At 40.5% G+C, this 24,859-nt stretch overlaps 1 protein-coding gene across 1 annotated transcript in view; it reads right to left on the bottom strand.

Moving 5' to 3' along the window:
* LOC149205664 (inner membrane protein PPF-1, chloroplastic-like) overlaps positions 1–24,859 on the bottom strand; it is a 335,124-nt gene that overhangs the window by 241,311 nt on the left and 68,954 nt on the right. Inside the window, exon 3 of the mRNA XM_089395137.1 lies at positions 17,776–17,850. Within this exon, the coding sequence (XP_089251263.1) occupies positions 17,776–17,850 (75 nt within the window). The remainder of the gene's footprint in view (positions 1–17,775; positions 17,851–24,859) is intronic.

Here is a 24,859-nt window from a genome sequence, read left to right as displayed (position 1 = left end):
CCAATTTGCTTCTTTTCTCTTTCGGCACATGAAAATATATGGCGCTTCCAAAAATTCTAAAATGAGAAACATCAGGTTTCTTACCAGTGAACATTTCTTCGGGAGCCTTGGAGTCCAATGCTTGATGAGGGCATCGAACATACATGGCGGTATTTGCAGCTTCACCCCATAGAAACTTCAAAAGGCCTTGATCATGAAGCATGGCACGGACAGCTTCTACAATAGAGAGATTCTTCCTTTCAACCACACCATTCTGCTCGGCAGTGTATGGCGTTGTAGTCTCCCTCTTAATGCCAGCTTCTCTACAATAATCTTGGAATTCATTGGATTCATACTCGGTCCCATTATCAATCCTCAATATCTTGATTTTCTTTCCAGATTGATTTTCGATCAAGGCTTTGAAATGTCAGAACCAGGTGAACACTTCATCCTTCTTCTTCAAGAAGGAGATCCAAGTCTTGCAAGAATAATCATCCACAAAGGTGAGATAATATAAGTATCCTCCCAAGGAGTTTACGGGCATCATACCAGATATGTCGGAGTGGATCAATTGCAATATGTCTGTGGTCTTGCTATTACTTGAGTGGAATGGTCCTGTTGTAAGTTTTCCTTCAACACATCCTAGACATACACCTTCATGCTCTACTTTGAACTCGGGCATACCTGTCACCATCTGTCTCACATCGGGTAGGGCCTTATAATGAAGATGGGCGAACCTTCAGTGCCATAGTTTAGATTGTAGAGATGTGTCGCAAGACATGGCTCCCAATGGACTTCCTCCAACTTGATACAAACTGTCAACCCTGAACCCAAGAGTAAAAGCATCCTAGAAATTTCTTTTCCAAACATGTACCTTTCCTTCGATAAATGCCACCTTGAATCCTTTATCTTCCATTACTGAAATGGACACCAAGTTCTTCTTGAGATCGGGTACATATAATACTTCTTGCAAATGAATAGTGTTACCTTGATTCAATTGAAGGGTAACATTCCCTACTCCCTTCACAGGATAGGTGGCATCGTCTCCAAGGATGATCTCCAAGTTTGTCTCCTTTTCTATCAGATTAGAGAGGGCTTCCTTGTATCTGGTGAAGTGCCTTGAAGCACCACTATCGATAAGCCAATTTCCCAAAGTATCCAGAGGAGAGACAATCGAGAGAGCCGATATAAGATAATACTCTTTTTGCTTATTGTTAACAACATTGGATTCATCATACTTGGAGTTCCTTGATTTCTTGGAGGGTCAACCATTTTCTTAACGTCCCACATTCCTTTTTCCTTTGCCATCGGACCTTCCATTCCTTTGATCGTTGTTGTTGTTATTGTTGAAGTTGCCCCTGGAGTTGTTATGATAGTCATCATCTCGAGGTGTATCACTTTTATTAGGACACTCCCTTGCATAGTGGCCAAACTTATTGCAAACAAAGCACCTGCCCTTCCTTCCTCCCTTAGATCCAGGCTTTCCATGGAAATGACCTTTAGACCCTGCATTATTCCTCCTTTTGGCATGAGCGAAGAATGCAGTGGGGTTGCTTCTATTAGAAGGCATTTCTTGCTCCACCATTCTTGTTTCTTCTTGAATGCATCTCGACATAAATTCTTCAAACCCTGGAATTCAATCATTGTTGAGTATAGTGGTTCTAAATACATACCACTCAGGTGGGAGTCCTCCAAGGGTGGTGAGAGTAAGTTCCCTGTCAGGAATGACTTCTCCAATCGAGAGTAGATCATTCTTGATCTCAGTAATCCTCAAGAAATAGGATTGAATGTCCTCATCCTTGCCCTTCTTAATATCCTTCAACTTATTCTTGAGAAAGAGAATTTGATTAGCATTACTAACCTTGAACATGCCGACCAACCTATCATATATCTCCTTGAAGGTCTTCAATTCGGAGATATAGGCCATTAGATGCTTGTCAATGGAATCCCTGATAATCTTCTTCGCTTTGACTTCAACCTTATTGTACTTGGTCTTTGCAGCAACCAATGCATTTGAAGGAGGCTTAGGGATTTTACCCTGCACATAATCCATCACTTCCTTCTCTTCCATGGTCAAATCAAGAGACATCTTCCATCCATGACAGTTAGATTTATCATGGAGCTTGTCTTTAGCCGGGAAGTAGGATGAGGAACCCATTGAGTCTTTTGTCCTTGTCCAACTACCTTTGCTCTTTCACTCTTGCTTGGGCTTTGTCTTCATCTCAGCTCTGGTACCATGTTAATTTTAGGAAACAATGGTATGTTCTATGCTTTAGAGAAATTTTACATCAATTTCTTTTTTGAGCCCAATATCAATTTCAGTTTAGCAATCACATAAAAATGTAAGTAAAATGCTGATAGAACATAAACATAAACAGTAGAAGACAAGCCAGGACAAGAGGACACAAGATGTGGCACCAGCCAGGGACAAACCCCAAATGTGGGGAAACCATTGATCGAATCTTCTTTGTCTTCAATAGTTCAGCAGAGAGAGATAGTACAATTTACAAATTCTGATAATTTATAACAGCAGCAAAAGAGCCCTAACCAGAAAAGTCAATGTTGTTCAACAGGGCAGATTTGACCATCAAAGATTCGGTCAACTTCAGTGAGCTTCGGCCTCCAAACAGCAAGATGAAACAGCTCTCAAAACAGTCAAAGTCTAGTCAAACAGTGAACCTGCAGTCAGCCCTAACCACAGTCAACATTGGTCAAAACTCCTCGATTTTCATGCCCAGAATTGCGGCCTGCTTAGACAAAGATTCCTCACCCAAACCAAAGTCAAAACAGGTCAACGCATCAAGTCAACACAGTCAAACAACCTCCCAGCAGCTCGGTCAACGCTGGTCAACGCAGCAAACAGAAACCCTAGTTCACACGTGTGGAGAGAGAGAAAATTGCCTCGGATAGTGTGCCCAATCACAAGAGGAGAGAGAGATGTGTGATGAGATGATGGTGAAAATGACTTGAGGTCTCCTTTTTATATGCAACGTTGAGGATGAATTGGGGGCTTGTGTGCCTGTTTTGCTTGCTAGCCGACCTTGACAATTTGTCCATAATATAAATAAATTCATATCTTCATTTGTACATGTCAGAATCAGATGATCTTTAGATCAATCCTACACCTCTCCGAGAGAGGAATCTAATAAAAATATCAGCTATCATAAATAAGATGACCCATGTGGTGTTTGGCCCTAGTTGCCAATTTTAACAACATACATCTTGAGATCATGCTCATCTAGAAGGCATGAGATCCTAGCCTGCTAGATCACATATTTGGAAGCTCCATCCAACCGATCTTGATCTCTCAGCTTGTTAGTTGCCGTCTTTGCCAACAAAACGTTGAACTGCCTCCTCTCTCCTCTATGCTGCTACTGGGCTGGCCTACGCATTCCTTGCTGGAGTTAGTAAATCTGCTCCTCTCTACTGCTGCTCAGCAAATGAGAAATTGAATTCCTTGGCTAGGAATTCTCTGAGGAAGAAATTCCCTCAAAAGTGTGTTCTTCCTTCTTCTGATGTTTTTCTGCCCCAGCAACTGCTGCAGAAAATTGTGTCTCACCTGAAGACTGCTATGCGCTGAATCTTCTGCTACGCTACTCCCTCTGCTGCTAACAAATCTTGATCTGGAAATATTACCTCACTGTCATCTCACTCAAAGAGAGATTTCCTTGAGAATCTTTCCCTCCTAGCTTGGACTGCGCAATCCCTCTAGGGATTTGATCTGATGCCTATGCAGCACTTCGATCTCCCTCCTCCTCTTTAGCGCTGGGCTCTTCTAATCTACTCTCTTGCTTCACCTATGCTTTGATACCATGTGAACATTCGAGAATCCTCGAATCACTACTGCAGCAACTGATTATATTTCTCCTACTGAATCAAGTTATTTAGAATATTATACGGTAAACATCGAAGTAAATACCACTGTAGCCTTCACAACTTAAATAATATGCGGAAACAAGAATCTGAGCAAAAAAGACATAACACGCACAAGTGACACCATTGCTTTTGGAACAATGTCCTCGGAAAAACCCAATGTGGGAAAATCGGTGCAGCATCTGAAGGTTTGTATTATTAGGCAGTAATTTCTGAATACAATCTTTGGATGCCTTACTGGCTATCCAATACAGAGAATATGACTGGCAGAGAGATGAGTGAGAGATACCTCACACTATCACTAGAGATTCACTACTGAACCAGACTCTGGATGGCAAGCCTCACACTGCTTTTGTGCTGCCTCTGCGTCAGCCTACGCAGCTCAGCGTCACAGCTACTAGGCTCTACGTGACCCCTTGCTGATCGATTTTCTTTCGGAACTTTGACTTTCTACCCTCCCAGTCTCACACCCTGACTCTTGGCTCTAGAACTCGACCCTCCGACAAATTTTGAATCTCCTCTCAAGCTCTGCGTTGCCTCAGCGTGGCTCTACGCTGCCCAGCGTGGCTCTACGCTGCCTCTTCTGGATCTCTCTCTGCCTCCTCTGCGAAGTATCCCCGGATCAGGATATTCTCCAACCGAAAAACTATCCTTGCTACTCACTACAAGAGATCACCTCGATCACTTCTCTGACAATTGTTGCGTTGCTCTCTTGAGAAAATCGATCTCTTGATCTCTCACTCGATGTGTTTTCCAAGTGCCCATCAAACCTCTTCTTATAATCTTCTCGTTAAGTAATCAACAGCCCAGATTAGATTCTAATCAATGGCTCAGATCATTTTGGCTTGATCCTCGTCTTCTTCTAGAAGTTACACCCCCAGTTTAATTAATACCCTTTAATTATTTTAATTTCCTAAGTTTAGACTTAGGCCTCCATTAAAAATAATTAATTATTTTAATAAAACCTTCTCCGGGTGGAATTTCCCAAAACGATTTCTGGGTATTCTGGAATACATGTGTCCTAGCCTCCCTGCAAATTTTGAGGCTTAAAGCACATCTGATGGTACCAGAAATCAACAGATATCTCGTGCTAATCACAAAAGGAAACTGCCATGTTGACACTACATGTCTCTAGTCATAACCAGTTGTCCAACATGCTCATACGGGGCCCTCCCCTCCTGTATCTCTCAGCCACCATACAGGCAATGACCAAAGCTATGCCCAACAAGCGAGGACAACTTGCAATGCTCAAGCCTCCCACTCCATGGCAAGCCTCGATCCTAAGCAACAACAGGGAATACCCGCTTTTCCACGTGGAGAAAGCCTCAATGATCTCCCATGTGTTAACCCAAGAATAAGCTATATCTCTCTTTGTCAGGATCCTGCTCATCTCAAAGTGGAGTGATCCACTCATCAACTGAACCCCCGACTCCCAAGTCTGCGGCAGCATAATTCTGACAACTGTTGGGATCCATTTGCGCCTCACCTATGATTCATGCGGGTATAGGCTCCATATATCAAGGGACAATCTGGTGTATACCCCACGGCCCTGCTCCTACCTGGTCACACGACAAACTCTACCATCCCATCATTTGATGGTGTACTCAAAAACTACCAAAAACCTACGTGCTCTCCTGTAGAAAAGGTCAACATCCCCTACATCGCATGCCCCTGCAATGCTTTGGAATGCCCTACCAAAGGTGTCATACAGATCCCCTATAATCATATCCTCAAGTGGGGACTCGGGGCAAAGCATGTGCTACCTCTACAACAGATCATGTCATGCCTACGCCTCCACATGCCAACATGTGTATAGTTCGTCTACCCCAACAGGAAAACTCCTCCTGTCCATGATACTTTGGGTCACATCCATCCACCTCAAGTGAGTCTCTTGCGCCCTACTGCTCATGATGAGGGCATCAAGGGACAACAACCAGCTCCCCTGTGACTGACTGCAAGTCCCTATGGATATACTCAAGAGGTGTTCATCACTGCATATCTCTATACAACACAGAATGCCACAACTAGAGGTTGAGTCAGTGTGCAGCAACCTGCATCCTATCAAGATTGCCATCTCTACTATCACACCTCCATGACCTCAGATGGGTGGACCTCCCCTCCTAATCCTCTCGGAGACATCTGATAGGCAAACCTCCCTACGTGCCAATGGCAGTGTCACTAAGGTGTTGTTGTCAGGTGTCCTATGCACCCCACGTATCCGCGAAAAATCCTCATCCCCGTACAATGCTCTGTCCGATGGGTTCTCGATGCCACCTCCTCCGATTAGCCCCAGCCATAGTATGTTGATCATCTTGTGACACCATGCTTGATCTACATGCTAAGACAACTCACGGAGTCTACCTACTCCCCTGTCAATCCAGCCAACCACTAGTGCTGCTCGAAACTCTGATGGAAATTTGTGGGTGTGTGCACTCAATCCCCGGATCCAACGCACAGCTACTACCATCGTTGACTGACTCCATGATGTGATGGTGAATCCCACTTGGATCCCAAAAATAGTCTGGCCATCGAGCCCCTCTGGTAACCCACAACCTCGGTTGAACTATGCTCCCAACCATGGGTGTATCCAAAAACCTAGCCAGACTCATCAAGTACCAACTCAACACCTCTCGCCATCCAACCCCAAGGGAAAAATCGAGAGCATGAACTCCCATACACGGAACTATCACCCCATCCGACAAATGTTCCCCCTTGCGTAACTCATGTCGCCTCGTCTCACTAGCCAGGTCAACATATAAAATACGTCAATGTGACTCTGCCTCTCCCTCTCCAATGTGCAAAGGCGACCTACTAGCACTACAAGCCCCATCTATGTATGTTTGAAGAGGGTTGCTCCAATGCTCTAACGTGCACTCTAGCTAGACCATAAGGGAATCCAACTGTTCCCCAACATGAATTAGTTTGCCCGTTGACTCAGCACAAACCGCTCTCATGCCCTCCAGCTCCTCATTCTGCTATAGAATAGCATCTCGCATTGTTGTTGCCTTCCTTTTCAATGCTAGAAGACCGGCCTGGAATTGATGAAACTTTTGTTGCTCTGATACCACTGTATCTCCTGGCACCCTGTCGATCTGTTGTGTGCTGCTATCACCTAAAAACTCGGACATGACCCCAAACACCCCATCACTAGATACCTCAAAACATATGGAATCTCCTCAATGGTGGACACCTCTATGTCTCTTGCTCGTCAAAGGATGACCCTGTGGGTGTATGCTCTACTCCCTCCCTCAAGGTGTCAACTGGTTCTATCAAAGAGGTCTCCAACAATGGTGATTCTTGCGCCACACTGGTATATCTACGTGCTCCCCAAAATCTTGTGTTCTCTCAGCCTCATGCTCAACCTCCTCCTCAAGCTCATGATATCTAAATCTAGGTCTCCACCAACAATAGCACCCCCTGGTCTCACCGTCTAATGATCGCTATCCTGTTTGCTCCTTTTGAGGAGATCTGGTGCCCTGATTTTGTCGATTCTCCCCACATGGTGTAGATGGTTGCACCCCATGTAATGAACAAGGTTTGTTCTTCACGTTAAATACTCCAGAAGACTTGGAATATAAAGATCTCCATTGAGATACAAAATATATATATTAAAATGTATGAGTAAGAATGATGATACAATGAGACTGAGGGTCTTGTATATATAACTAGGTAAGTACCCTTTAACGAACAAGCATGTCTTTAGAGACATGCCTCTTTGTTTAACTAATTATTATTTAATTACATATTATTATGATTATTATTTATTATCTATTTTTATTATTTTTACATAAATTATATTCATAACATTGTCTTCCCCTTCAAAAATCTTTGTCCTCAAAGTTTGTTGATGAAAGGGCTTGATCTCTTTTTCTACTACGAATGTCTTCTCGTCTCGGGACAATCATCTTTGTCGATACAAGTTGATATGATCCTTGGAGTGATATATAAAATTGTCGCACAGAAGAAGGATTTGACCATCCTAAATTAATCTTTTGTGAAATCTTTTGATTACTGGAAATTTGTGATGAATTGTTATCACTGGACTGAGTTGTGCGCACTTCAGTATTCTTCGGAACATAAGTTTGTTGTTTATGTTCTGAGTGATACGGATTCGTAGGTTGATTGAGATGTTTGTTCTTGTGATTTGGATGTAGATAAAGAGTTCTTTTGGTTTCCCTTATCATGTGTGTGGCTAGATTATGATTTACTTTAGGTTTCAATGTCGTCGAGTTGGTTACAAAATCTTCACTTGGAATTTCCTTCATTTGAACTGCAACATCTGAATACGTCTTCACTTCAATAGGATTTGGATTTCCTTGAACTGTGAGATTAGTGGAATCAATGTTTGTTTCTTCTTTCCCAACTTGGACGACTAAATCTAGCGATTTTGATGCTTCCCTTGCGACAATTTCTTCGAGCAAATTTTGGTTATGATTTTTGAGACATAAGCATTCCTCATTTTTTGAGTCAACTTTATTTTGGCATTCAAGCTTCTTGTTTTTTAAACACTTGATTTGTTCTAATAATTTTTTGTTACGGTCTTTTAAGCATAAATTTTCCTCTTTCTTCTCTGATAGACTTTTGTTGAATTTCTTGTAAAACCATTCTTTTTCTTGTTCTAACTTGTGCTTCTTAGTTTTACACTTTTTGACTTGTGCAAGAAGTTTCTGGATATGATCTTTTAAACGAGAATTTTCTTCGTTTTTATTGGATATAGCCTCCTCAAGCTCTTTTTGCTTCTCTGATATTGAGTTTTGATTCCTATGAGGTATTAGTTTCGTAACATCATTAAAGTCTTCTGATAAGGACATTATCGATTTTGACTCCATTGTCATGTCTCGAAATGTGATCATATTTCCTTTATAAGAAAACATCAAAAAAATTTCTCTATGTTTAACATGAACGCACCCAATTCTCTAAACCAAGGTTGACCAAGAATTATGTCAACCTCCATGTCATACATTTTTACAACACTAAATTGGGATATGTACTCATAATGATCTATTGTTATTTGTAAATCATTAATTTCGTATTTCTTTCCAAAAAAATCTGTTGTTTCGCCTACATTGGCATATGAAATTAGCAGTCGATTCGCCAAATTAGTATTTATCTATGTTGCATGAGTTTTTGGAACATGGGAACGTTGGGAACTTGGGTATGGGTGTCGAGAACAGCTAGAGGTTTCCCCAAAATTTACAGGAAACGGCTAATTGGAAATGGTAATATTATATAATAAGAAAAATAAAAAATATATAATTATATAATAATCAAAATTAATATTATATCAAAATATTCAAATATTCAAATCAATTTAAATATATAATCTCTCTTATATAAATATATTCTCTGGGTGTCTCTCTTCCTGAGTCTCTCCCTTTTATATATAAAAAATATTAAAATGTCAAGTTCATTATTAGTGCTCTGACACATGACCAGTATTTGAAACAATCTGCCTTGAAAATACAAACGAACAATTTTACCTATGTTTCTCTAGTTATTCTTATGAGAAAAAGTAAAGTGACTCTAATGGTTAAGCATTGAATGCCACATACAATATGCACACAATCTCCTGCGATACATATACATAAACAAAAACAAAAAATACTCATCAGCATGACATCCCAGATATCGCCCTTACATTGAGGTGTCACACGCTTCCTTAACCCATCAAGAAATTGCTCCAGTTTCTCAATTAAGGATATCAGTGTTAAGGATGTCTTTGGCCTTTTTTCCTGTGAAGGTTTCAACAAAGCCTCATGTTTTGTGGGCAGTTCAACATATTTGTCTACATGCTTTGTATTCCCCAACCCTAGGGAACGCGAGAACTCCAAAAAAAACAGTCTTCAAAGCTCCCAGAACTTTCCCAAGCTGCCACAGAAAAGGGAATGTTCCCATATAGTTCCAAAGCTTTTGGGAGTGCGGGAACCACTGGAACGGGTTTCCCACCTCTAGGGAGTGGTTCCCGTGTAACAGAGGTATTTATGTAATTTTCGTCTTTGCTTGTACTAATAGCAATATTAACTTTTTCCCTTGGATAGTCCCTCTTAATGTAATTAACTTGCAATGCGTAATTAAAACATCCTTATAGGAAAATCATCCTTCCGTCATTTTCGAATTAGGTTCCATTTTACGTTTATCGAGATCAAATTAGGGTTTTGAGGGTAACCCTTTCCTTTTATTCCTTTTGATTTTATACCTTGACAAATTTTCCCTTTTAAAGACCCTCAAGTACGTTTTCACCTTTTTGTACAAAGGGTTTTATAACTGTCTCTTTTAACTATAATCTTGTAATAATAATAGTTTATGAAAATGTTGACTTTCTTCTTCTTTTTTAACTAAAATACAACTATATTATGTTAATTATAATTATTACATATTAAGTTCTAAATATGTCAGAACTATGATAAAATTGATTTGTAATGACGCCAGCCAAGGGACAGGTTAATGGGTTGTGGAGAAAAGCTAGATTCTAGAACAACGCATCGTTCCAATGGCTATAGGTTACAAGTAAAGCAACAGCAAGAGTCAGTGGAAAACAGAACGGAATGGAATGAGGAACGAGAGACGATGGAATTTGTGGCAATTGATAGTTCGATGGCCAGTAATGATGGTGTTGAATAAAGGCGAAAGAGACAGTAGGAGCAAAAGCAGGTCGAAAAAGATTGATCCACTGTATGGCAGCGAAATTGTAATGATGGTCACTGTCGATCCCTGCTACGACGATCGGCAAACACTACAGTGATGAGGAGGTTGTCGAATAGCAAGGTGGATGTCGGAAACGGGGTGGATGCAGCGAGCGATATGTCGGTCGACGGTTGTAGTATGTTGGGTCTCAAGACGGTGAAGGCTACGAACCTGCGTGGGTCATGCTGCAATAGCTTCTTTTTTCCTGCTTTTTTTATGGTTTTTTTTTTATTTTTTTGTTCAAGTAGGAAGAGTAGTTCAGTTTGGAAATGGCAGCCATGCAAACAGCACTAGACGAAAAAGGTGGCAGCGGTAACAACGGGCAGCAACTAGACGTAGTGTTGGTGGTGGCAACGATAGGTAGCAATTGCGAAAATTTAATGCCGACATCCAACGTTTTTAAGTCAATGATTGGGACTGGCGACTGCTGCAGACTTGTGCAAATCGAGGCTACGGAATTGCGTGGATTGTGTTGCATCTTCTTTTGACAGGGTCGTTTGACTGGTTTGCTATGTGCGTTGCTTTTTTTTAATATGTAATTTTTTTATAACTTTTATTTTTTAATTTGTTTTGCATTATTTATTTATTTTATTTGGTTTTTAATATGTATTTTTTTTGTAATAACTTTTTTTTAATATAACTTTTTTTTTCAATATATTTGATTTTTTTTAAATAATTTTTCTTTTTTAAATTTTCTTTTCATTGGCCCAGGGCCTCTAACGAATCATGAACAAAGAAACATCAAGCTTGTGTAGCGAAGTGCTTCAATCTTGATGGCAACAATGTTGACGGTGTTGAAGGAAATGTAACTAGGTTCGGTCTTCAGTGTTATTTGTACTTATTCAAAAAAAGAAATTTTATTTTATAATATATGTTAATGACTTTCTTGCTCATTGAAATAGGTCTAGCACTACTTAAAGTGCTATAGGTGAGTCAAACAGTCAAAAGAATAAGTTGAAGACCTTAAGGGCATGTTATACCTTGTATGTATATGTCTTATGGTCAAGAGAATACCTCCAAGCAAAGTCACAAGTCTCCTCCAAGCAATGGCACCATCGAGAAGCTCATTCAAGCATACAACTCCACCAAAGAACCATTCGAAGTCCACTCTACAAGTCGGCCTAAATGGAGGGACAGTCCTCTATTTATAGAGGTTGTCCACTCCCAATAGAATGCACTACTTCACTCTGAAATTAGCGCAGTAAATAGGCTAACAAAAGGGACGAAAAGAAGTCTTCTAGGGCAGCAAAAGAAGGGAGAAGAAGTCAAGGTAGAAGGGATTTCTAGAGTCAACACAACCACACGTGCAACAAATGAAGGGTCTGCCTACGGTCATTACAGCAGGAAAGCACAGTGACATATCTCCTTGTTTTTGGGCTTCAAACTAGGCCTACTAGGCCTTTTGTCCAAGCGAAGAGGGAAGGACATCAAGCGAAGTAAGAAAGAAGAAGACCAAAGTATAAAGCACTGTTTCTAGGGCTAGAAACAGTCACATGTGTGAGGTGCAGTAAGGGTAGCTAGTGAATAGTCCATTGTTTGGGTGAGATATCAAGCCTACAAGGACTCCCAACCCTAGCGAAGGAGCCTATCTCTCTAGCAAAGGTGAAAGGACTCTAATTGGAGGACGAAGTGCTGGAAGACAAAGTGCCGAAGAAGTACTGAGGTATAAGGTGCAGAAAGGAGTGAAGACTTGACTTGTGCTTGGAGGAACTCTTTGTCAAGGGTCTAGTGTTTGGCATTGATCCATAGAAGCTTCAATAAGTGAAATTCACCTTTGGTTGTACTTCACCTAGGATCGACGGGGACACAAATGAGTGATACTCCCTGGTATCCATGGGGACTCACATGCCTATCCCTCTTATACATCACTTACAGGCACAGACGACTTGGCTGTTGTCCTTTGACACTCTGGGCGCGAGCAGCTGGGGACAAGGGAGCTCACCTGAGATATTGGGATGACACTCAACACACTAGGGAAGAAACTTCTCAGTGGTGGCATTGGGTCGGTGCACAAGTTGACAACCACAGGTTGGGGGATGAGCTGATCGTCTGCAGGGGTGGCATATCATTCATCAATGAGCCTACGCTTGGGGAGCAAGTCATGAGGGAGACATGTGTCACTCTTTCCACAAGGCATGTCAAGACCATGCATGAGCAGAGGATACCGTGTACGATTGAGGTAGCTTTCCAATATGTGTCCGACCTTCAGACATCATATTGGCACATTATCGAGAGGGCAGATGGCAGACCCAAGGGAGATGGTTGGCAGGGACAGGAGGGATCCACATACCCTGAGTCGATTACGAGTATCGGATACCCATCTTTTGGTTGCATTCAGGGGGTAGCTCTTTGGCACACATGGCTTCCAGCAATCATCGGTACTACATATTGGCAGACACAGGGCAGATTAGCATGCATCAGATTAGCCCGCGATATATGGAGCCTATATAGTTACCACATGCAAGGACTAGAGATGAGGGCCAAATGGATTCCATCCATTGACAGGGCTATGCTGTAGCAGGTCTGGCTATGGGATGCAGGGATTCAGTTGATCGATAGATCACTCGTGATGAGCGGAGTCATGGCAGAAGGTGATATAGTTCGCTCATGGGATGACACATGGGGGTTCACAGAGGGTTTCATCATATGGGGAGGCAGACATTCTCTGTTGTTGCACAGGTTCGAAGTTAGATTTGGATGGGTAGGCCTTGGTGCCATGGAGATGCCCAAGCAGGATGTGTCTCGCCTCTTTCATTACTCCACCATCGAGTTCCAGGAGAGGAGGATACTGACTACGCACGATGGGGAGTATGACATAGTCAGAGTAGCGCAGCGTCAACATGGTGGCACCACTCTGGGACTAGCAGGGAACTGGGGCATAACAGCTCGTCACAACTCAATAACCTTTAGGGATGTGTCAGCTACTGTAGGGGGAGATCATACAGATCTTCCATTGGGCTTTAGCGAGTCACTGATGGAGTAGGGGACTTCTGGTACTTTCACCAGGCAAGATAGTGAATGGAGCGAGGGGAGCTTCATGTTGGACAGGATTTCCTGGGATCCTGGTATTGAAGGATTCTATAATATAGGGACAGTGCAGAGGTCAAGCACGATCCAATGGCACATCTCGGACCCTGGCACATTTTGCAGTGACAGTGGGGAGCAACAGTTAGAGAGGATGCTTACTTAGGCATTGCTTGAGGACAAACGATTTTTGGTGCATTGGAGGAGCTTGCTGGATGAGGATGCCACCTAGGAGGGTGAACACCTAAGTTGCCGGAAACGGCTACCCTAACCCCCAAAACGGCGTTTTCCCGTTTCAGATCCGGATCCTGGAACGAAACGCCGGAAAAACGCCAGAAAAACGTTTTGGTGCCGTTTTTTGTTTTTGGATATGGGACCTTTTTTTCAAACGGCGTTTTTGTAGGAAAAACGTGTCGTTTTAGAAATTTGAAAACGTTTTCTGAAATTCTGAAACGTATTTGGAAGAATTTGAAACGTTTTACAGCAAAAAAAGGGTTTTGAAGTCTGCCCGCCGGGAACAGCAAACTTAAAATTGAAAATTGGCTACACGACTAACTTGTATAATATACGCATTACGACAACCCCCATACTCATGAATTTTTTAAATCTCTCCTAGCATATATTATGAAATCAATTGCAATACCAACAGCCACACAAAAGGAAATTGCATTGTAGATAAATTATAATCTCTACAAGTGTTAGATGGAGATTTCTGTATTTTACATCTACCAATGTTTTAAGTAGACGGCCACTGCACAACTCAAAAACATAAACTGATGAGTCTTGTATGGAAAAATGCTTCTATTTTTTTCAGTAAAAAAAACTTGTTTCTATTCCTATCAACTCAGCCAAAAAATACCAAGATGATAAAACAAACTCCATCAGAGTCAATTTCAAGGCAGCTTATACACCACATGTCAGTATATACTTTAAACGTTTAGTGAATGGTTATTTAATATTTTATGTACTTAGATTATGTTAATGATAGTGCATTAAGTTATTAATTAAGTACTTCAGTAATAATTAAGAATAAATAAAAAATAAGTTATACAACCTCTCTCATCTCTCATGTGTAAAAGAAGTTTTTGAATTATCTTCTCTCTCTTCTAGGTTTTTCCTGTCCATTTCCTGTGTGTGTAAATCTGATGTGAGAATGCAGGCCTGTTGCCCTCTAAGTTCTAACTTGGACCATAAATCAGATCTGAAATTTCTTGCAGATCACTGTGATATTGCTGAGAAATTAGCTTTTATGAATAGGACAGCCAAGCATGAGGTAAAATGAACCTCTGCAAGTGATTTCCAAGAAGGTTTAGGTCATATTGCCACTGAAATTAGTCCATATCAGTGTTGTTTTGAAGAATCAGGAAGGCAAGATAAGACCATCTTGGTTTTAGCCAAGATATTTGATGATGCTCACTTGGATGAGATTCCTTAGCCAAGGCCTGATAACAAAATTTCAAATTTTCATCATTTCAAATTTTCAAAACATGAACAAAGAAATGAAATCTGCTCATTGCTATGATATTTGGACAGGGTTTCATTGGCTCTTCTAAAGCATGAAACAAATATTTTTCAAGATATTCACCACTGGGATGTGTCATGCAACTGAATTTGGCCTATCCTCTGTCATTTAGCTATTTCAGAAGACAGAAACTAAGAATCACGGAGCACTACAAAATAAATTAACTTGTTAACTGGCATTCGACTGCTGAAAAAGAATCAAGCATAGGCCACCTAGTTAGAGAAGTATAACAAATAACATTGGACTTGAATGTTTATGGCATATGTTGAATTCATGATGATGAATCATGATAGATCATAGATGATAATCTAGATTTTGAAATATGAATGGTAATATGAAATTTTTATTTTTAAAATAATATATATATATATATATATATATATATATATATATATATATATATAGATATGTGTCGTTTCCTGCGGTATCGTATCCAGATTTTTTTAAAATTTGCCGTATCCATTTCAAACCCCGTACCCGTATCCGTTCCCGTATCCATTTTCTGGTAACTTAGGTGAACACGTTTTGGAGCACCCAGCTTTGAAGTTGCTTGAGGGCAAGCAACATTTGGGAGGAAAGGACTGTCATGTCCCTTCTCAAACACATTTGTAATAGGGTGTTTCCACACATTTTTGCACAATTTTGGCTAAGGCAAAGAACCCAACATTTTCGACTTAGGGACTTAGGAAGAAATTCAACTTAATTTGGTTGCTAGTGGAAGGTGGGGGCCACCCACGTGGGAATTCGAACTAGGCCATTCGAATGGTTTGGAGGGAATTCGAAGTGCTGGATGGAGGAGCCCACATGAGGCAAGAAAGGCCCACAAAGATAAAAGGAGGAGAGAGCTCTCATTTGGATTCATTCTTACACCTTGCAATCAAAATTACTTGATTGTTCACTCTACTATTTAGCTGAGTCAACTGGTTGTTTAGCCACGAATCTCTCAAGTGGGAGATTCAACCTCTACTTCGGGGGACCATTCGTGCCCGCCCTAGAGAGGCAGTTCCATAAGTATTTCAGGAGTTCCGGGAGTGTGTACAGCACTACCATTCAGCCACAACAAGGAGTGTGTATTTCTGGCTAGCTGGAGAATACGCAAGGGGAGTTTGGAGCTATCAGTGATCAAGCATTTGTCAGGAGAGTTAGAGGATTGGGAGAGCAACAAAAGGTCAGCCTTTCTTGTGAGCTTTGGAGCCAACAGAGCCAGGATCCCAGCAATTCGATTTACAGTTACCTGGGGCCTATGCGGAGAGCCACCACTAGGCTCACGTGGGAGTTGGAGGAAGGAATTGTAGAGTTGGAGTTGGCCGGGAGAAGTAGGAGATCACTTGAAGGGCCATTTGAAGAGGATTGTTGGAGTTGGGAGAGCAAAGATTGACAGGATCAGTCACAGCGACAGAATTCGAAATTGGAGGGCCAAGCTGTGAAAGGTCAATTTTTTAAGGTTGGAACCAAGGGAAACCCTTTCTGGGTTTTTCTAGGTTTTGGGCAAGGATTACACTCCTAATTTTATAGAATTTTCTGGGCAGATCTAAGGGGTCAAATAGGGGTCCCAACTCAGCCAACAGCTAAAGGAGCTAAAGGAAATTTGGGCCAAAATTCCGAGGTCAACATTTGGCCAATTTCAATTTGATGCAGCAGTTGTAGCAGCCTTCAGTTCAGCGTTTTCTCACCTGAGTTTTGTCAAACTTGTCCATTGAGACAAGCCCAGGTGCACCATTCTATTTTACTATTGAATTTTGCTCTTGAAGAAGTAATAAAATGGCTCAGCAGTTCTCTATTTCCAGTGCTTCCATGGGTGCTTAATGTATATTTCGTTTTTCTGATTGTTGGATTGTTTGCATGCTTTGTATATCACTTACATTCCTGTTTAGGATCATTACACAGGAATACCTCCCAATGGTACAAAAAACAACAAATCAGACATAGAAATGTTGTGTAAAGGAATTAAAAGCATTTATGAATGCCATGGGCATATGACTACGCATTTTTGTCATATTAATAAAAGTACAGATTTTTTTTCCTAGGAAAAAAAAGAAGTTGCCCTCAAATGCGACATTAAGAACTGTAAATCTATAAGTTTTGTTCCTAAGTGTGAAAGTACATAAACTTAAATTTAAATTGTGGAATCCTAAGTCCAAAAGAAGAATTTTGGAGAAAAGACCCTGTACATTAGGAAAACAATGGCACAATCTAATCACTTACTGCTCTAAGATACAGTTTACCAACATATATACACAAAGCAGTAATCATACCACATAGTTCACTAACGGCCAAATCATCACCATTCAACATTGCCATACATTGGTGACTATCGTTGCTAAATGAAAATAAATAGCAAATGCACAGAGATAAAAAGTAATGGTATGCTTGGATACAATCAAACATATAAATTTTTTCATGAACACGCAATTTATCTATTTTTTACATTCGGTCAATTTGTAGCACAAAGAAGGTTTTCCCAAGATCATTATGCAGATATATGTACGCAGACCATAAACAATAAAAAGCAAGGTAGCTTTACTCAAGCAGTTATTTGACCACATGCAGCATTTTGGAGAAAACTCATGATGCAAAGATTGAAGGCCAGAACCTTGAAAATAGAGAAAATTAGCTTTAATCCAGCACTGTTGATTATTAAGATAGCAATAACCAATCTACTGGATAGAAATAAAAGCAGGGACATCACTAACCTGATTCCCAGCATACTGTTGCTGAATGGCTTTTATTTTAGGTTCTAGATTTTTCATCGCCATCGTCGACTCAACCTGGAAGATCATATGTTCAAAATAACTCAGTTCAGAATCCCGTCCAAATCATTTGATTCATTTTTTAAATTCATACTCATAATGTCTTCTCCACGGTAAATAAATACAAGCACAGTTTCACACCAAATATACTAGTACCTGCTAAGAGAAGCAGAGATCAACAAAAACATAGAGGGTAAAAGAAACAAGAAAACAGAGAAGTTAAAATCTTAAAAGACATTCCAACTTCAACAAAGATAAAATGAGAGTAGAAAGGCATTCCATATGTGATTCTTGTGCCAAAATCAATGTCCTCCAATGAACAAAATAGACCAAGGGTAATAGAGAGTATAACTAGTCATGACGATAATGCCGAAGTGATGAAGGAAACTCATAGGCACAAACACAAGTACAAACAAAAATAAAGATAGAAATGAATTATATTATTGTCCACAAATGACCAAAGTAGGTCAAAGCAACTTGAAAATTCCATCCAACAGAATAGAAAAGATCTAATGTGTAATATCCCCAATTTTGGTTTTTCATTTAATAGGATTAACGGAGTTTATTGGGGAAGCGCTAAGCCTAGCACGATTTTGTAATCCAGGCATTGGAGACATTTTGGGTACATGGGACTTGGGAGAAATCCAAAATTCCAACCTTAGTGGAATGTGGGGCCACCCCTCATGGAATACTCACCCCTTGGAGGAAAATTCAATTGTGTGGGAAGGGGGCTGAAATAGTTGGCTAAGGGACCCACAAGGAAAAAGGAGGCAACAATTATAAATAGGGGGTTGAAGGCAGCATAGAGCACTTTTTCATAATTTGTCATTTTATAAATTGTTGCTCATGTTGTTTAGTTGAGTCATAGGTGTTGTTTAGTACCAGAGGTTTCCAAGGGGAAATTTCACCCTCTTCTTCGGTGGACCACGAGTGCCACCCTAGGGAGGCAAATTCTACTCTTCTTTGGTAGCTGGGAGGATACCACGTAGTAGCACGAATTCTTGGCACCAACAGGACACAGAAAAAGGAGCTACACAGGGCTTCGAGAGTTATTGTACCAGAGAGAAGAGATTTGTTGTTGCTAGGTTGTTTCCTCACACGAATACTTTCCGAAAGGAGAAAAATTCCAGGAGCAAAGGTGCTTTTCTCAGCATAACGAATTGGTGTGGTTGGGCCTGTCTTTTTTCCCAGGACAACGCAGAGGGTGGTGGAGTTATTTGTGGGGAGGCTCAGTGAGTGGGATTGAGGAGCTGGAATTGTTTGGGATTTGATTGGAGGGGAATTGGAGGAGAGTTCTTAGCCTTTGAGGAGCAAAAAACGCTCCCACAATCATAGATGACATTTTCCATCAGCAGAAGAGGGCCAAGCATTTTGGGGTCAATTTTGGAGCATCAAAACTAGGGCAAAACCTTTCTGGGTTTATTGAGGAAAGGCAAAGTTTAATTTGGAAGAACTTTTTGGGCAAATTTCAGGGGTCAAACAGGGGTCCCAACTCAACCAACAGCTGGAGGAGCTAGGGGAAATTGGGTCGAAATTCTGAGGTCAACATTTGGCTAATTCCTTCATGGGTTTTTGTGGGTTATTGGAGGAGAGCCCGGGGTTAATTTCCCAGAAATTTTTTGAGCACCGGAGGAGGCCCTAGCAGCCATTGTTTTTCCATCCAGCACCGCAGAATTTCAAGGGCAGTGCAGAGCATAGAGGAGAAGTCACTTCCCATCATCTGGGCACCTTGTTTTCTCACCAAGGATTTGTCTAGCTTGCCTTTGGCAAGCCCAGATGCACTTGTTCTTGCCTATTGTACTCCTACCACGAAATATAATATAATGGCTCAACTTCTTTGGGGATAAATTGTTAATATGTTGTTATTTTGCGGTGTTTTGATCTTTGGTTGCATTTAAGAAATTTATGGTTGTTATTACTTAATATTTCCATTAGGAATATTACATAATCTAGGAAAAGAACCATCAACACTTAGAAAGTAACTAGAGACTAGAAAAAAAGACAATGTGAACAAAGTAAACAATTTAGACATACCAAGAGAAGGTAAACTCAAAGTGGGTAAACCTATGCTACATGTAAAATTGCCTTCAACCAAAGATGAAGACCAAAGTGGGATGCCAAGAAAAGAGATCAGCATTCTCACTTGTCCATGTGAAAGTTTGAAAAGGAAACAGAATGACCAATGGTGTCATCATCCACCACCCTGACAATGTTAATAAACAATCTAAAAATATCCATAGGAGAGTGTCCAAGGCTAAGAGGACCAAAGTTCAAACTAGGCAATCCTAGAGGAAGCAATGTGTTGCTCCTAGAATCACCTCTAACATCCAAGGGTGACAGAACCTTGGAATAAGAAAGAAAGTTGGCAATGCACACATATTTGATCATCTAGAGATATGGAAACTAGAACTAGAGGGTCTTCAATGACAAACAAACCCCAAAAAAGAAATAGAAATAGATATTGCTCTATGCAAGAAGAGAAATGCTACTGATATATGATTGATGAATGAACGAACGAGATGATCTATCGATTGATATATGCACTGACTAGTCACAAAGGTGAAGCCTTGTGTCCATTAGTTAAGTAGTGTCCTTTGTATTATTTATTTAATATTATTCATATTATTGTTGTCGATATTATTGTATTTTATATTCATCTCCCTTCAAAGATACTTTGTTCTCAAAGCATTTTATGAAAAAACTATGCCTTCTTTCTAGCTTCTAGTACATGTTACCCCTCTTTCAACAAGGTTACATATATGCATAAATTCATTCTTGACATCACCATTGTAAGCCCAAGGAATGCAAGTCTAAATCCTTGTAAAGACCCTGTGGATGATGATTATGTGAGAGTATCCTATTATCTCAAAATTTAGCAATCCTAGTGCAAAGACTCATTAGGCAACCTAGCTCTCATGACAACAAAAAGATTAGTGTAATATCCCTAAGGAGAATTAACAATAAATATGCAAAGCAAACATAGACAAAAACACCATAAAACAGTGAAAAACAATCAGATCACAAAATGGCACCAAAATTGCATTGTTGAGCTCTTTTATTAATGAAAATGGGTGTACAATAAGGTGCTAGAATGAGTGCACCTGGGCTTGCTCAAGGCAAGTTAGCAAAGCCCCAAGTGACAAATAAGACACCCTCCTCTGATCTGTTGCTATGTTGCTCAAACTCTGTGCTGAAGATGCCCAGAAATACGCTGCTGGTTGAATGGATTTGTTGCTCGGGCCCTCTTTGGTGCTTAGAAAATTTTGGGAAATTAATCCCAGCCTCTCCACCAAATACCCGAAATAACCCACGAAGGATTTGGCCTTTGCATGACTTCGGAAATTTGGCCCTATTTCCCCTCAATGGCTCAACTGTTGGGTGATTCGACCCACCTGTAAATTCTGCTGCAAAAGGCCTCCAAAATGGTTGCAATACTCCTCAAAATGCTTTCCCTACCTTCACTCCAAGTTTCAGCTTCAATCCCAACTCACTCCTCCACCTCCCGAAGTGCTCCCTCAAAGGATTGCACAGTCCCTGCACTGTTGTAGTTGCTCCTCTTCCAAGAATTTGATCCTCCTACTGGTAGTGCAAAAAAGCAAGGTGAAACTCCCTCCTTGGGCTGGCACTCGAAGTCCACCGAAGCAAGGGCTAAGATCTCTGCTCAGAGACACTCATGTGCTAAACAACACTTGTAAGGAATAAAATAAAATTGAATGACTAGAAACATCTTCTAGAATCTAAAAGCATGAAGTACATAGAGTTCTAGACACTCATGGGGAAGTAGCATTTATAATGAGAATCAAAATGCATGGTTAGAAATATCTTCTAGAATATAGGAGTATGGTAGATATAGCTCGAGATATTCATGTAGAAGGAGCATACCTAGTATAGGACCCCATCCACAATGAAAGAAAATTGATCGTGATTAAGAATGTCAGAAGACCTCCATCATCAAAATAAAAGAAACATTTACAAGGAAAGGGTCTTTAAGATCCTATGATGGAATCTTCAAAAGAAGGTTCATGAACCAAAGCAGATGTCTCATTGGGAATCTCATTCACGGGATTCAAGAAAAGGATGATATGCAGGCAAGCTAAGATGAAACAAGAAGGGCCACACCAAGGACAACCAAATGAAGCTAAGATGATCAAAGGAGAATCAAGATGAGGTATGTATGCATAAAAGTTTAGTCATGTTATCATTTGTATATTATTGAGTCATGGGAATAGTTCTATAACATGCTCAAGTAGGAAAGAATCTCTTTCACCAATGACATGCTTGAAGGCATGTACTACAATGCAATAAAGGTCAACAAGAAGATATGCTCACATAAGGAGTATAAGATTGCTAACTAAAAGGCAAGAAGAAATGTTGACTACTCCAGGAAGCAAGCAATGAAGAAGTGCTCTCAAGGAGCATAAGGTGGTTGACCAATTTATCCAAAGAGAAGCAAATGAAGAAAGAGATCAAGCGTGTGAAGAACACCATAATCACCGAGAATCACTATCTGACAAAATACTTTGAAGATATCTCCCGAAAGAAGGCAGGACAACTCTGACAAAGGAAGGAAGGACCCTTGACACCTATGAAGGCCTTGGAGATATGAAAGATGCAGAAAACTGATTCTACTCTACGAAGATGTCATGATACAGAAGCAATACAGCAAAAGAAAAAACAATGTTGAAGCAATATCAGGATGAAGTCATGATGAGCTACTAGGTCGAAGCATGTAAACAAGCAAGTACGACGAAGCATCCATGAGAAGAGTATTTCGAAGCATGGACAGATAACAAAGGAGTAGCCAGATGACAAAGAAACCTGATGTATGAGAAGAAAGCCACTTTCCACAAAGGAAGCAATGACATGACAAACCAGGAGGGAAAATAATCAATGGATGGTGCCCTGCCTAGAAGAAGTTCAAACAAAGACTTCATGACATCAAAGCAAGGAAGGAGATCAAGCAGCTGAAGGACCCACGAAGAAGTTGCTAATGAATGAAAGAGTCTCTAGTTAAGAGGGAGCTCTGACAGGTCCCTGATCAAGAGGGAGTTTTGGATCCCCCCTGATTACAAAGAAGTGACAATTATATTTTTCCATTTCATGTGTCAAGCACTAGACTAGGACTAACAGCCGTAAGTCTAGATGAAGGCCATGAATGGAAATGTAGACACAAGATAGACATAACATTCTTGTCTTCACTTGGGAAGAAAGAGTGGGAGGATTCGGTAATCATCTGGCATCCGATACACTTTGAGGATGTGTAGGGCATCCAAAACAAGAGTAGGCAAGAGGACCAATATTCTTTGAGCGCTAGGAACCCAAGACAAGAATAGTCCTAGAAGGTTATACTCAGTGAACACCGGAGTGGGTATGTACCTTGAGAGCCAATGACTAAGGTGTCTATAAGTCATTGGTCTCACCAACATTGTGCTCTGATCTATTGAGAGATAGAGTTGTCAGTCAAGGCATTGCTATGGAAACAATGTTGGTTATTATGATGCTATAACAGATGGGTTGCAAATCTGATTTCTCTTATGTGAATTCTTCAAGATTGAAACATAGCCAAATACCTTATAATGTTGTATGAATACCTCCCTAGTTAAGAGGGAGTGTTGAAGGAAACGTAACTAGGTTCGGTCTTCATAAATGTACTTTTGATATTTGTACTTATTCAAGAAAAAAAATAGTATTTTTATAATATATGTCAATGAGTTTCTTGCTCATTGAAATAGGTCTAGCACATGTTAAGTGCTATAGGTGAGTCAAATGGTCAAAAGAAAATGATTGAAGACCTTAAGGGCATGTTACTCCTTGTATATGTTTGTATAAGAATCAAAGAATAACCCTCCAAGCAAAGTCAAGTCTCCTCCTAGCAAAGACACCATCAAAAGAAGCAATGGCACCATTAAAAGCACCTATCGCAGCGAAGAAAGTCAAGTCGGCCTCAAAGCAGCAAGTCGGCCTAAAGGAGGGACAGTCCTCTAAATATAGAGGTTGTCCACTCCTCTAAAGATAGTGAAGATCATCTCTAAAATTAGCGAAGGAAGGAAGCCAAATAAGGGGTAATAAGAAGACAAGAAAAGGGTCTCCAAGGAAGCGAAGAAAGAAGGAAGCAAACCGAAGTGTTAAAGGGCCAGTTACAACCACACATGTGAAGAAAGAAGAGTTGTCTCTGCGGCTATAATAGCAGTAACTTATAGTCAACTGTATCTCATTGATTAGGGTTGAAACTAGGCCTACAAGGCCTCTCACTCAAGCGTGGAAGAAGGCTATACAAGCAAAGGGAGAAGGAGAAGTTTGACATAGTTTTTGTGAGGAGATTCCCTCACACGTGTGAGGAACTAGGGCTGCATTACTGTTGCTCCAAGTATGTAATATTTGTGAAAGAGAAGAAGGCTCGGTTGGGAGACAACAAGGTCATCTCCTTAAGTTAGAAAGGCTCCATCACAAGCGAAGGAAGAAAAGGTCAAGGAACATTCTAGAGTGTACAATAGAAGGTCTCTACAATTGTTGGAAGAAGTGCCAAAGGAAGAAAGACAAAGTGTTGGAAGAAGGAGGACGAAGTGTTGCAAGAAGAAGTAAACTTGAAAGGGCTTGACTTGTGCTTGGAGGATATTCTTGTCAAGGGTCTAGGGTTTGGCATTGATCAATAAGAAGCTTCAATGATAGAAACTTACTAAAGGTTTTTCCTCTCAAATGAAGAGAGGTTTTGGCCCTAGCAGAGAGCCAACATCTTGTGTTCTTGTTTTATGTTTTGATAGCAGTTTGATGAAGCGCACACACATGCATTAATAAGCAACGAAGAAGATTAAGCTAACAAAGACAAATTGTAAAAAGACTTCACAAATTTTTATCTTGTCATGAAGAATCACTCTACACCTAATTGCCCTAGATTCTTCAACACGCATTAGAGGAAATTCAAAGTTTTAGGGCTCTTAAGCCAAGAGCATTAGTATCACTGCTAACTTTGTTATTTTGCAGAGGATTTTTCACTTAAGTCTCAAGCCATCTTCTAGCAGAGATCATT

The sequence above is a fragment of the Pinus tabuliformis genome, chromosome 1_2 (assembly GCF_031772625.1).
Source record: "Pinus tabuliformis cultivar Carrire ecotype Pingquan chromosome 1_2, CPIR1, whole genome shotgun sequence".
Classification (NCBI taxonomy): domain Eukaryota; kingdom Viridiplantae; phylum Streptophyta; class Pinopsida; order Pinales; family Pinaceae; genus Pinus; species Pinus tabuliformis.
The sequence above is the reverse complement of the archived record's forward strand: the minus strand, read 5'-3'. Positions and strand labels throughout refer to the sequence as shown.